Source organism: Heterocephalus glaber, unplaced genomic scaffold (genome assembly GCF_053883595.1).
Source record: "Heterocephalus glaber isolate CG9 unplaced genomic scaffold, H.glaber_assembly_v1.0 deba00000768, whole genome shotgun sequence".
Lineage (NCBI taxonomy): Eukaryota > Metazoa > Chordata > Mammalia > Rodentia > Bathyergidae > Heterocephalus > Heterocephalus glaber.
The window spans coordinates 11,316,415-11,329,657 of record NW_028258162.1 but is presented as its reverse complement, the minus strand read 5'-3'; the positions used below and the strand labels follow the sequence as shown (position 1 = coordinate 11,329,657).

The window sequence follows — 13,243 nt, the reverse complement described above, 5'->3', positions numbered from 1 at the left end:
ACAAGTGTTAGAAGTAGCAAAGAGATAAATCCATGAGTTAAATTATTCTGCTCATGTGCTTATAGCTACTAATGTTTAACACGTAAAGGGAGGAAAAATATTTTTATGACCTTTCAGTATCTGCACTATCTGGTAAGTTTTGATGCCTTTTATACAGTTTTCCAATTGTCCACAAGTTTTATATGTATCTCTATTTACATGGATCCTATATATTTTAGTTCATACATGGAACATATTTTTTATGCACACATAAAATGACTACTTCTATATAGTCTATGTAACAAAAAGTATAAACATGGATCAGAAATTCGAGGGTCAGACAAATATCAATATTTATTCAAGCTAAGCATCTCATTTCTGAGATACATTTGACTGTCTAGCATAAGAATCTATCTTTAAGTAGATGTTTTATGTAGACCTCATCAATACTTTATTTTCCAAGAAGTATTCAAATAACTAAAAGCAAGTTCCTACAGCCTAATTAAATATTTATTATTTTTTATGACATGGGAATATCTTTCATAGATCTGAAAAACTGGGCCATGGTCTAAATTTTAGGCACCTTTTTTCCTTATGATGGCAAATCAGTACTTATGTCATAAAACTGGAGAGTTACAATTGATGTGGTTTATGAAGTTTCTCTAGGGTAAGAAACTGAAAGTGTAAATAAGGACTAAAAGGTATAATAAATAATGTGAAATAGGAAGAAAAGGGTCAAAGGGGAACAGGAAGTGGGAGAGGTAGGGGAAAGGAAAGAAGGGAATGGAATTAATATGAGAAAATGGAAAAATGGAAACAAAGTCTTTGTAAATAGGGAGGGATGGAGGGGTGAAGGGAGGGCAGGGGAATGGGGAAAAATAAGAACCAAGAGAAATTATGTAGAGGTACAGATTTCCAATATGATTATTATTATATTGTAAACCTAAAATGTACCAATAAAACTAATTTTAACAAAAAGAATTGATGTGGTTTAGTCATAATCTGTGTATTTTCCAGGACCTACCAAAATTTCTATGGAACACTAGTTAATACTTAACATCTTAGAAATTCTGCAGCAATAACTTCTCTTGCCCTTCAAATGTACTTAAGCAGTGACTAGTTGTCGCCAATTTCAGTTTGGCAAATATGTATTGAACTCAAAACAAAGTACATAGTTTGAGATTGAGGGTATATCAAAGAATGAAGCAAACTGGCCATCAAGACTCTCACTCTAGCAGATGATTCAGAGGAATATGGAAGTACATTACAAGTGGTTCAGTAAGAATCTCAGGGAGTTTCTCAAATGAGCTCAGAGGTAACAGGAAGCTATTCTCACTTGGGACACTAGACAAAGCCGCACACAGGAGGCAAGGCATTTGTACTAACACCCCAGCTGCCTGGCACAGCCCAATGTACACTATAACCCAGGTGTGGAATTTTAATACTGCACTTTTACTCTCAAAAGTTTTCTCTGTACAATAAACTATATGATCACTCAAGTATTGAAACAGATATAAGATGTTGATAGTGAGAAGAAAAGGGGAAGGAATTCTGGGGGGACTAAAGAGCAAATACAAAAGGCATGGAAGGATAAAATCCCTGGGTCTGTCTCAGGAGAACTGAATAATATTTCTATCATGTGTACAAAAGAGGATTTTTTTCTCTTATATGTTGCTGGTTGATTGAAATTGGAGAATGTTCTTCAAGAACTGTCATGAATCTTTTATTTGTACATAATTTATTTTTCTTTCTAAGATTGTGACTACTGGGCAGCACAGTTTCCTATTTATCTCTCATTTTCCATTTTCATTTGATCAGAGTTCTGTTTCTGGCAATGTACTATTTTCACATCACAGGAAAAGAGAGGGAAATTATGAACTGATTCATGCATTTCATTATCTGCCTTCTAACCAGTTAACACTGAATTAGATTACAATGGGCTTGACTGTGGCTCTTGTGCTTTTCTGGAAACAAATGTTTGAGGAGAAAATTGCCAAAATTAGAAAGACATTTCTGTCTTTGTAACTATTCAGGGGGAAAGAATGGAGTATGCTGAAATAAAGAAAATCTTAACTGACTTGCAGTGTTTCAGAACAACAGATTTACATTTTTGCTTTTTGTGTGATAAACTACATTTCTGATAGTATTTCTCAGGCATTTTTAAAAGAAAGATTATAAATTTAGGATGAAATAATGATGACTAACACTATGAGTATAAATGAAAAAATAACACAGCCATCAACTGAGCAATTTCACCAATAACTAAAAGACTGTATCTTCCTTATCACATGAGAATGCACAGTGGAGTTGGCTTTCATGCCTGTTCATCTTGAACTACTTTTGTGTCAGCACGTTGGGGTTTCCACCAAGCTCAAGGCACAGATTTCACGAGTTCTGCTCATAGGGCATCCACAGTATGGAGTGTGCAATGGTGGGAAAGGGCAGTGGCCCTCCTTTGCTCAGGAAAGCAGGCGTAGGGACACAGTAGGGTGCAGCTCCCTCCTCCCTCCTCTTGACTCCAAGAGCTGTCCTTCTGGGCAGAAGATGAGGTCCACATTGCAATGAGCCCTCTCCTTGTTCTTTCCTTTTCTAGCCCAGTTCAGTTTCAAGTTTTCCCATAGCATGAACATGGGGTCCTACTCTATGTATTTTCTATGAGAGGATGTTATGAAATCTACTGGTCTTCAGAGAGAGCTTTTAAAGTTTTTGAAATTAGCCAAAATGTAATTACTCTGATGTTTCTGATTCATGTGAGTATAATGAAGTGACAGGACTCTGATTCTCTAACAGTAGTCTTTCCCTGTCCTCCTCAGGCCCTCATCCTCATCACTATAACACTCACACAGGTGTTCTAACTGGCCCCCGTTCTAGTCTCTTTCACTTTCCTCAACTCCTGGGATACTCCTCAAACAATCCTTCTAATGCAAGACTTGCTTATGCCCCACTTACAGCTTTTTGGTAGCTCCAAGACAATGAGATAAAGCTAAGGCTGACTGAAGTGCTCATGCAGAGCTGTGCACTGTTAATCCTCCGGCTGCACACTCTCCCTCCATCCCTAACCTCTTTGTAGAATTGAACCCTGTTGAACTTGAGCTCTATTAAACCTTCCTTGCCTGCTGGGCTCAGTCACATTCATCTGAGTATTAGCACACCAGCGGCTGGATACTCTTATGGGCCTGGGGGGTTCTCCAAGCCTTTTCTGTCTTGGTATCATCACTGCTTAGCAGACAGCCTGGTATGTGCCTTGAGGAAACAAATGAATGAAAAAGATAGCTGAATGAATTGCCCTTTAGGCAGAGCTTTCTTAAATCAAAAGCAGTCCTAATAGGTTTTATTGGAAACAAATGATTATCTGTGTGTTTGGGATCATATCTGGCTAACCACCTATTCCTGAAGATGGGCAATGCGAAGATGTATTTGCAAAAGGATAACAAAGCTAAAGATTTACGCGAAACTACTAAAGTGGACTGAATAAAATAATCAATTTTCTGATAGATGAGCACACACATCACTACAAATCACTTTCATATAAATGTGTTTTATTGCAGAGAAGTTATAATTATTTACATGCTGCAACACGTCACAACATAAATTTACCAAATATTTCATGGTGGGATGCTGGAGGTTTCAGATAATAGTTTCAGAAGAACCACAGATTCAGTGAAGAGACTTACAGCTTTGTTGACTCTACAACTCTCGGTTGCTAAATGCTAGAAGTCAAAAGGCAGTGTTTATTCAGTCCTACCTGTCATCACTTGCATGCAGAAACCTAGGAAGCAAATACAAGAGAACTGTCGAGTTTCAAATCCATATTGCCACCGAAGTTTACAATGGGTCGAGTTATGATTCATATCATAAAGCATTTAATTCTTGCATAAAATATACAGTTCTATTAAGTTTGATATAAATCTACTTATTTATAAACCCTGGCTCAAAAACAAGGACAGGATGCAGCCTGCACATGCATTGAGAAGGACAACCTAGCAAATGTTTGAGAGACCTTCGTAGTGTTTAGTTACGGTCTAGTGATCAGTTTGGGATAATAACCTCCAGAATTGTACGTTCTGGCTTCTCTTGGTGATAGGTAATGGCAATGAAACTCTAGGAAGGACCCTAGCCATTCTCACTTACTTATGCTGGTGCAGGATAATCTATGGATTGTAGAATGTCACTAAGGTGTCATTTGGCAAGTCTTCTTTAAGTCACATCCCTATGGGATCATTCTGACGTGCAATGAAACTCACTGATGCTTCACTGCTTAATTCTCAAAAGTGAATCAAGTGCTAATAGATCTCAGACAGAAGTGAAACAATTGCGTGGGTCTAGAAACTCTAAATCGAATTCACAAATATACCTAAAGGAGTATTCTAGGGTCACCAAGCAGATAGCCCTCGACTGAAAAGGAAGGGGTGACAGAAATAAATGAAGGCAACATTTGTAAATCAAATTTCTCTATCTTTTCAAACCTACCCCACCAACCTGAGTAATGCACAGGGCAAGCAAATGGGTGAGGAAGATTTATGCACAGCTTTGCAAAATGGCGAAGTGTTCGTTTACTCCTGAAGAAAAAAATCACTGAGAAAACTATCTGGTGATGGATACACAGCGTTCTGTTTTCACCTTTGACTGAGAATAACATTGTCTAAGAACAGCCTTGAATCCACATTCTGACTCCTTTTGCCCATCCTTCATCCCCTTAACTTGTTCTTGCTGCTCATGAAACAAAAAAGTTATTTAGGCTGGAAATGTCCTGGAAAAATAGGCAGTTGATACTGCAGTGCTTAGAGTGAGAGAAAAGGGAGACTGTGCTTTATATTTTTAAGCAGTTCATCTTTAAATAAAATGAGACTGAGGTTAGGAATCTCACTGCATGATCGCATCAGTAGCCTAAGTCAGCAGCTTAGGATTTTCACACCAGGAGATCAGCGTGGAATGCAATAGGTTTTATAAGATATGCTTTGAGGGCTGTTTTGCCTTGGAAATAAATCTTAGCCTTTACATTTTGAGCAAGGTGGCTTGCAATAGCATTTTGCAAGATGTGTAAGTTTTCCAGTGCTTGGGAGAATGAAGAACCCAGGCCACCTTATAGGCTTTCAATAAATCAGGTTATAAAACCTCTTTGGGATTTCAGCCCAGTAAATTCTACCTCTAGTTGAAGCAATGAATAAAAATTTATGAGAATATAGTTTAAGGTAATTTAAAATATCATATTTTCAGTATGCATAATAAAAATATATCCATACAATGTTCTTGATACTATCATTAGTTTTTCTCTTTTAAAAAAATAATCCCTTGAAAGTGCTATTAGGAGCTACTTCTCTGTCTTCATTTTGAAAGGCAAGTTTCCTGGATCTGTAATAGTGCTATAATTCTCATGTCATTCCTAGAGTCTTTCCCTTCCAATGGTAATAACAATGTAAAGTTTCTTTTTCTCATGCTTAGCTTCCTCCTTAAGAAATGCTGCTAAGTATGAAATACTGAAAGAGTTAAAAGGGACAATAGGAATGATCTATCTTTTACTTTGAACAAACAATGGATAAGTTGTCCTTAACTTATTGAGACACGTGACTAAGTAGGACCACTTAATCTCCAATAGTAATCCAGCCTCTGAGTCCTCACAAGAAGTACAAACCAAGAAACTGAACTTGTGTAAAACCCTGATTAAGACCTAATAACAAACTATGATGTGAAATAATAAGAGTCAAATCCACATTCACAATATATAAACCACAGCCCAAACTGAAAGTTTTTATCATAACAGTGATGGCTTCCTAAGCCAGAGAAAGCTTACTGTACTTCAAGAATCAACTAAAGTTGATAGATAGCAGGTTTCTTGTAAGTTGCAAAAACAATTGAGTAGCTACAGATTGCATAAATGAGTTGTGTCACATGATATCAAAGTTATTTGCAAAAATTATACAATCTGGAATGCTTGGGTATGAGACACAACAATATACTAAAACATATAAGAAAATGAGGGCAATCATTAATATAAAAGATATTTTTGGGATGCATTAAGTTAGCAGTGCTATCAAGGTTAAATAGGCAAGGTAAGTTCTTTTCAGTCAGCTACTTGGAACTTTGTAAAATATACCCGTCCCCTCTTCTCTGCAGAATGTTATGTCTTGTGTCTCCTGGCTTGTGTTTCTTTGGATATTCAGAGTCTGGTGGGTAAAAATTGGTCAGGGGCAAGTGTTGAGGGTGATTCCCCCGAACACGTGGAACATGAAGATTTTGCTCGTGCTGCCAGAGGGCTGACTTCTCTTGCTGGAAGTCTGATTTCGGCACCGTGATGCTGCTCACAGGCTCTCTGGAGCTTCTTCAGCCCATGACTTCGACCTTACTTCACTGCCATCCTTCACTGGAAGGACAAAAGACCTTGGGAATTGTTTGATTCTTGGATTTCCTGTTGTATTTTGAATTTAGGATTCCTTTCTGTTCTTCCCGGGGATGCTGTTCTTAAAAGTGTCCCAGACCTCTTATTTCCGAGGCCCTGCTACCGTATTTCCATTTAAAGCGGAAGAGGTGGGTAAAGCTACACTTGTCTCAGCGTTCGGTTGCTCTGGGGTCTCAAACTCCCAAGGACACACCTCAGCTCGTGACGTTAAAGGTTGCTGGAAATTATTACTTGAGTTGTAGGATCCAGGAACGTTTTCCACAGAAGGTGATGTCTTTGCTTCCTGGCCTCCCATTTGGTTGAGATTTTCATTCTCTCCTGTTGATGCTACGACTTTGGGTGGTAGTTCTTCGCATTGCCCAGTACTCACATTAGCTGCATAATGTGGGCCTCCTCGCTCGTCCTGGGCTCTCCCTGGGAGGGCTGGAGTCTGGGAAACCGAATGCGTCTCATCTGCAAAGAGGGGCTGGCCTTGGTCCCCCCAAGGACACACTTCAGCCTTATCTGTGCTCTTCTGAGTGGGCGGCTGGGGTCCTCCAGCTGCCTTAGGCTTGTGCTGAGATTTCTCCTTTAAGCAAAAGGCTGAGTTTTTCTCCATTTCAGAAGCTGCGATAGACACGTGTTTTTGAGATTTTGATTCTGAAGGCACAGGACCAGGCACCAGGCCATAAACCTCCCAAGGGCACACTTCCCCGATGTCAAAGCTGTCCTTCACCTGGGTGGTACCGGGGCTCAGCTCAGAGTTGGCAGTGGTGGGGTTGACCCTTTGTTGCTTCATAATCCCAGGTTTCTGAGGCTTTCTTGGCTCCTCTACATGGTTGGAGTTTGGGGGTGCAGAATCTTTTGTCTCCGCGTTGTCTGAGTTTGAATATTTTCTGTTAGTCTCTCTATCTTTTGGCAGAGGTTTCTGGGGCTTAGTACGCTCTTCTGCATTGTAGGCTTGGGTTTTCCCAGCTAACCCAAGAGTCTTCTCCTTGGCACTTGCTATGACACTGAGAGACTTCTGTAACATGGACGTTCGCGGATGCCCAGGCTTCTTCTCTGAGCTGAGATTGTGGGCGCTTGCCGACTTACACACCAAAGGCACTGACTCCGTGGACTCGGCCTCACTGTCCTCCTTCAGCTTCTGGATCAGCGTTTTACTGGGGAGCGACTCCAGCGTGGAACTTTCAGTAGCCCCCTCCTCCTGGCTCTCTGTCGGGAGGCCACTGGGTTCTTCGCTTTGGTCTCGCACGTGGTCATATGTGCTGAGGGACCTCTTGAGTGAGAAGACCCTGGTTTTCAGGGACTCTTCCTTGAGCCTCCCGGTGTGACCTGAAGACTCTGGGGTGCCCTTCCTGCCCAGGGCAGTGCTTCTGGCTGTGGTGTGGTCTGCAAGGTCCTTGTCCTCCTTGGAGCACTGCCTGCTGACTGTCTCAGGGATCTCCGTGATGCGCCTCATGATGGAACGGCCCAAGCCCTTCTTGGAGCACCGCTTTTTCTGCAGGTGCGGATTATTTGTGATCATCTTCTTCCTTTTATATATTTCTAACTGGGCATAGAGTTTCTTCAGCTCATCCTGCCGGAACAAAAGCAAATTCAAAAATGTGTGTAACTGAGCATTCAGGCAGATGATGTTATTGAGTAGTATTTGAACCCAATAAGCAGAAGCTCTTTGGGGCAAATGCTCTACAGCTTTTCTTAAAATCTGTCTTCATCAATGTTTTCCTCATGTTTACTTCCTAATTATTCTGAGTTTGAACGTTAAGACATGAACTGAAGCATCCCACCCTTGCTTCATGGGGGCAAGGATGCTGAACTTTCAACTTGTGTGGACCAGACTGAGCCAGAACCCTAAAATAAACAGAGGATGCTGAGCACTGATTAAGCATAACCCTGCACCGTGTCAGAAGTGTCATGTAATCATCGATAGTTATGCCTGATGTTGGGTCAGGCTTAGAGGACAACAGCTCACAGACTACACAAAGCATCTTCTTTATATGCTCCTATGTTGTCACAGATGATTTAAATGAGCCAGCTTCTCTGTCCATGGGAATATCCTATCAGCAGAATGTCATAACTCATATTACGTACTTGTAAAACAAGTTCATCGTTATGGCTGCTAATACATCTGTCAAGATTGTCAGGTTGGGCCCAGTTACTGGAAGAGTTGAAATAGCTTCTGCAATTCACTTTGTACCATCATTGTACATCTTAGCACTGGGTCAACTCAGTGTTGGTATCTTCAGTGCACACATAAATATCCATTCTCTTCCTAATACACACATTCACAAAACATGAGTCCTTACACACACACACACACACACATACACACCTACATCAATACCCAGGTGGGCCTGATCTGAGACAGAAAAGCAGACCCAGGCATTACCCGGATGTCTTCTGGGTCCAAACTGTGCTCGCTCCAGGCTGAGGTGATACTGCTGTTCAGGTAGGACCCAGACCGTCCCATGTCTAGCTCATCTTCATAAGCCTCTGTAGCAATATCGTCTCGTGGATTATTGCTTGAATGTGAAAACTGCAAGAGATATGAAATATGAGCTGTGGCATTAGCCCGATGGAAGACACAGCACAGTGATCCTCTGAAGAGTCTAATGTTACCAGAATTTCTCCGGCTTGATGATTCATTCACTAGGCACCTTCCAATGATGTGCACTTTATTTGTGTTTTGCTTCCTGTGTTGTACACTAGAGCTCCTCATGAGGCAATATTTGCACTTTCTCCTCTTTGACTGCAGGTTTCACCCTTGTTTCTTTTCTGTTCTCTTCTCCCATGATGCATTTGTGTTTTGAAAATAAAAATATACGGAAAAATCTAAAGAAGTGCTCTTTAATTAAGAGGAGCACTTTAGACCTGCAGGCATCTGGAAGGGACTCTTTCTCTTAGCAGTGGGGTCTACCCTGGGTCTGTCAGTTTCTGTCACTAGCTGAAGATGTACTTCATCTATGGGAACAAGTAGCCTCCTGACAGGAAGGTGTTATTTGATCTACTACACACAGCTCTAAAAATCTTAGCTTCAAAACTCAGTGGACAGAATATCTGATTCCAGTCTCCAGTGTGTCACCAGTGAGATTCTGAACAAGACACTGGGTGGCACGGAGATCTTCTCTGCCTGATGAGCTCTGGGCTGGATAGCATCTATGCGAGGATGGAAAGAATCTCTGAAATTACAGACTTTTCCTCAAACTCTTCATTCCTCTCAAGTTTTGCCTCTTTCAACACATTTTTAAAATTCATTTTTTGTGGCCTTTTGCATCATTTTGTTTTGTTTGTTCTGTTTGCTCTTCTCTATTTTAAGTGGAAAAATCAAGAAGTGAATTAATAAATGATGGTAAATAAATGTGATGAGTGATCAATGATTCAAGGAGAATTATCATAACGTTGTCACATTCTAAACAATATGCAAACCAAGGAACCATCCTATGAAACTGAGACAAGAGCTGAGAGAGCACGGATTCTCTTCTCCCAGTGTATCATTAGCTCAATTCTAAAAAAATCCAGACAGCAATTCTTTGATGATACAAAATGTCTTGATGTCAGCTTCTATTATAGAACTGAGCTTGCCAGGCAAATATGTACAGGGTGTAATATGTGAAACAGAAGATTTCTATACAAGTACTAATGTGTGTTCTGTAATTGGAACTGACTCAAAAACCATGAATCTGTCAATCTTTCCTTCCCTCTACCATCTGCTTTAGTGAGAGCTACTGCTACCATGAACTGAAGTCCATAAATGATGAGTATGATAGAGTAAAAAAATCTCATATGCTATGAGTTAAACCACCTGGAGGTTACTTTTAATAATGCACTCGTTTTTCTTGAGAAAAATCTTAGAGCCAACCATGAGTTAAAGAAATAAGACTCTAGGGCTCAGAAGTAGCTAGCGGGATAAGATATGCTGAAGAGCACAGGTTTGACTGCTAGAACCACAAACCAAATCAAATGACAAGTTATTTATTAGATATTGTTTACTTTCTGCTATATTATTTTCCTAAGGTTTTACCCAAAATACTATTTTAAATATTTATCTTACTTATCTCATCTGTTGCCCTGTCCTGTCTTCTGAACATAAGTGCCATGAGAGGACAAATTTTTATCTGGCCATTACTCATATTCTAAAGATATACTCAATAGTGTCTAGCAAAGCCCTTCAATAACATTTTAATTGATTTTTATTAAGACATAATTCAAGCACAGTTCAGTATTTGTTAATATTTTCACAAGGTTGTGCAACCATGACCACTATTAATTCCAGAACATTTTCACCACTTGAAATAGAGACCTTCAACTCATTAACTATCATTTTAATTCCTTCTCCCTGCCAAGGCAACCACCAATCTGCTGACTCCATAGATTTGCCTCTACTGGGAATTTTACAGAACTGGAATTATACATTATGTGGCCTTTTATTTCTGGCTTTTTCACTTGGCATAATGTTTTTCAGGTTTGTCCAACTCTAGTATTCTTCTGTATTTTGTTCCTCTGTATTGACAAATAACGTCCCATTATATGACTATATAATATTTAATTCTGAATTTCTAAGTTGATGGAGATTGGGTTGCTTCTACTTCTGCTTGTTATGAATAATGTTGCTATGAGCATTCATGTACAAAGTTTTTGTACAAGCATGTTTTAAATCTCTTTAGAACTCAATAAAAACTTATTGAATGAAGACTTTGAGTATCCACTCATCTAATAAATCATATTACACAAAGTATTTAAATGCTTAAGATAAATTACAGGAACATACTAAGCTATGAAAACTCTGGATTAAATTAAGGAATAAAGTAGGAATTTTGTTTGTGTATAAATATTTGTTCTTTTCAACAGGCTGAATCTCAACATTTTGGTCAGCTATGAGAGTTGGGGGGAAGCCTGAAGTAAATGAAATCACAGGTCTTGGTTCAGCAGTGTTAACGCTATATTGTGTGGCACCGATTAGACACATAATATTCTAATATTGTGTTCTCTCTGTGTATAGTGATGACAAAGCTGTAATTTTATAATATGTCTTGCCCCAAACTCCAATAGTATTAACTTTTATTCCAAGCATCTTTACTGCTGTTATGTCTTAGAGAGGGAAACTGAAACTCAGAGACCGAGTCTTGGCTCTTACAGTGCACAGCTAGGTGATGGCAAAGCGGCTCTCAGCATCCTGGGTTTGGAGTCCCGGCGCACTTTCCTTCACTTCATTAAGCCACCTAGATAAGTTTTTGTCAGAAACTAACAGCGCTGATATTCTTCTATACCTAATATTAAATCATTCATTTCTATTTACACAAATCTAGTTTGAAAGTTTTAAACACGAGACTTCTTGGACTATGAATCTAAACAAGAGAATTCATAGAACAGGATTTTTTTTAAATGTCCATGATTTTAATAATTATAATGAAAGCCATTCTGAAGCCATAACAGAAACCTGCACAGATATCCAAACCTGTGGAAAAGGACCAAAACAGATGATGGGTTTGATTATAAATAAAGGCATTTAATATTATTTAAGATAAATATTAATAATATATAAATCCAAAAAACCCCATCAGTTTCCCCAGGGAGGAGTTTTAAAATTTTTTTACAGTGTCAAGCAAACTTCCACACTTTCTTTGCCTATCTTACCAGAGTTTTTAAAAGGAGAAGCAATTTCATGCTCTTTAACTGCCTTGCAATAAAAGTAGAAAGTTGGAAGAATACCTTTGGGATCAAAAGCAACCCAATGGTGACCGTCACAGTCAAATGGGTATGTGCAAAATAGAGCATTAACATCCAGTCAGACTGAAGTCGGGAGGCAAGAGCGAATCTGAAACGAGAACCAGCCAAGTTAGCAATCCGAGACCAAGCATTTCTACTTAAGAGACCAGGATATTTGGAGTTTCTTTTCCTCAGTGAATTTTACAAAAGAAACAAAATTGCTGTTTTTACAGCATATCTTTTCATCACAGGAGAATAATGGCTTAAACAACCTTCCTTGGATTCCTAAGATATGAACGCTGTCATGAGAGTATCCATAGCAGGAAAGATAGCAAAGACATACAGAACATGCCCAAGATTCCCTGGGACTAGGGATCTGTGGCAAATAGACTCCGAAAAGCACAGAGTGAAGACACATGAGCTAAAATGAAGAGCAGGTTACACAGGGAGTGGCTTGGGGGCAAATTTGGGTTACAAGTCACATCCAAATAAATTTTGATCCTAATATTCTTTATTTAAAAAGATTAATTAGAATTAAGAAAAAAGAATGATGATCCCCAAAGTTTAAATGGTAAATAATGCAATGGATAAAATCATACACTAATGGTTTGTAAGTTGCACATTTTGAAATAAAAATTTTAGTGGTTTTTAAATTGTCAAATTGTCTTGAATAATTTAAAATGTAATATTTAAATTTTATCTTACTGAGGGATTTATAAAGCTATGTTCCAAGGTGGTGAGAAAAAATTCAGCACCGAAGTTTAGTCTAGTGATTTTGGACTAGCTTTTGGTAAATCTGTAGGTGCATGTGCAAACCAAAGATCATGTTTCAAAGACTTATCGTTATGCAGAAACCAAGAGTAGCTTTTATAAAGGTCTTTTTGCATTTATATCTTTCTTTAATTTTTCTCGTCTATCATTTATCCATGAAAGCTAAAAACAAGATTTTATTGTATTTGGAATTAGAGAATTAGAATTTTGGTTAGATGGTATATATTGTCAAATTTGCAAAGTTAACCTCCTAAGAAAATGTCCATGATATCATAATCACAAAACAAATGTACATGAATGGCTAAAAAGGAAACAAACTGATTTTATATCTGTATTATACTATACTTATGATGATTTTGCTAAATAAATTAACGGTATTGATTTTAAAACAAAATTATCATCAAGGGG

The 13,243-nt window shown here is 38.7% G+C and overlaps 1 protein-coding gene across 1 annotated transcript in view; it reads right to left on the bottom strand.

The window, feature by feature from the left end:
* Positions 1-3,501: 3,501 nt before the first annotated feature.
* The window catches only part of Gpr158 (G protein-coupled receptor 158), a 501,792-nt gene continuing 492,050 nt past the window's right edge, over positions 3,502-13,243 (bottom strand). The window contains exons 9-11 of the mRNA XM_004859910.4: positions 12,068-12,173; positions 8,748-8,894; positions 3,502-7,934 (exon numbers count right to left, since the gene is read on the bottom strand). Of these exons, the coding sequence (XP_004859967.3) occupies positions 6,459-7,934; positions 8,748-8,894; positions 12,068-12,173 (1,729 nt within the window). The 3' untranslated portion in view covers positions 3,502-6,458. The remainder of the gene's footprint in view (positions 7,935-8,747; positions 8,895-12,067; positions 12,174-13,243) is intronic.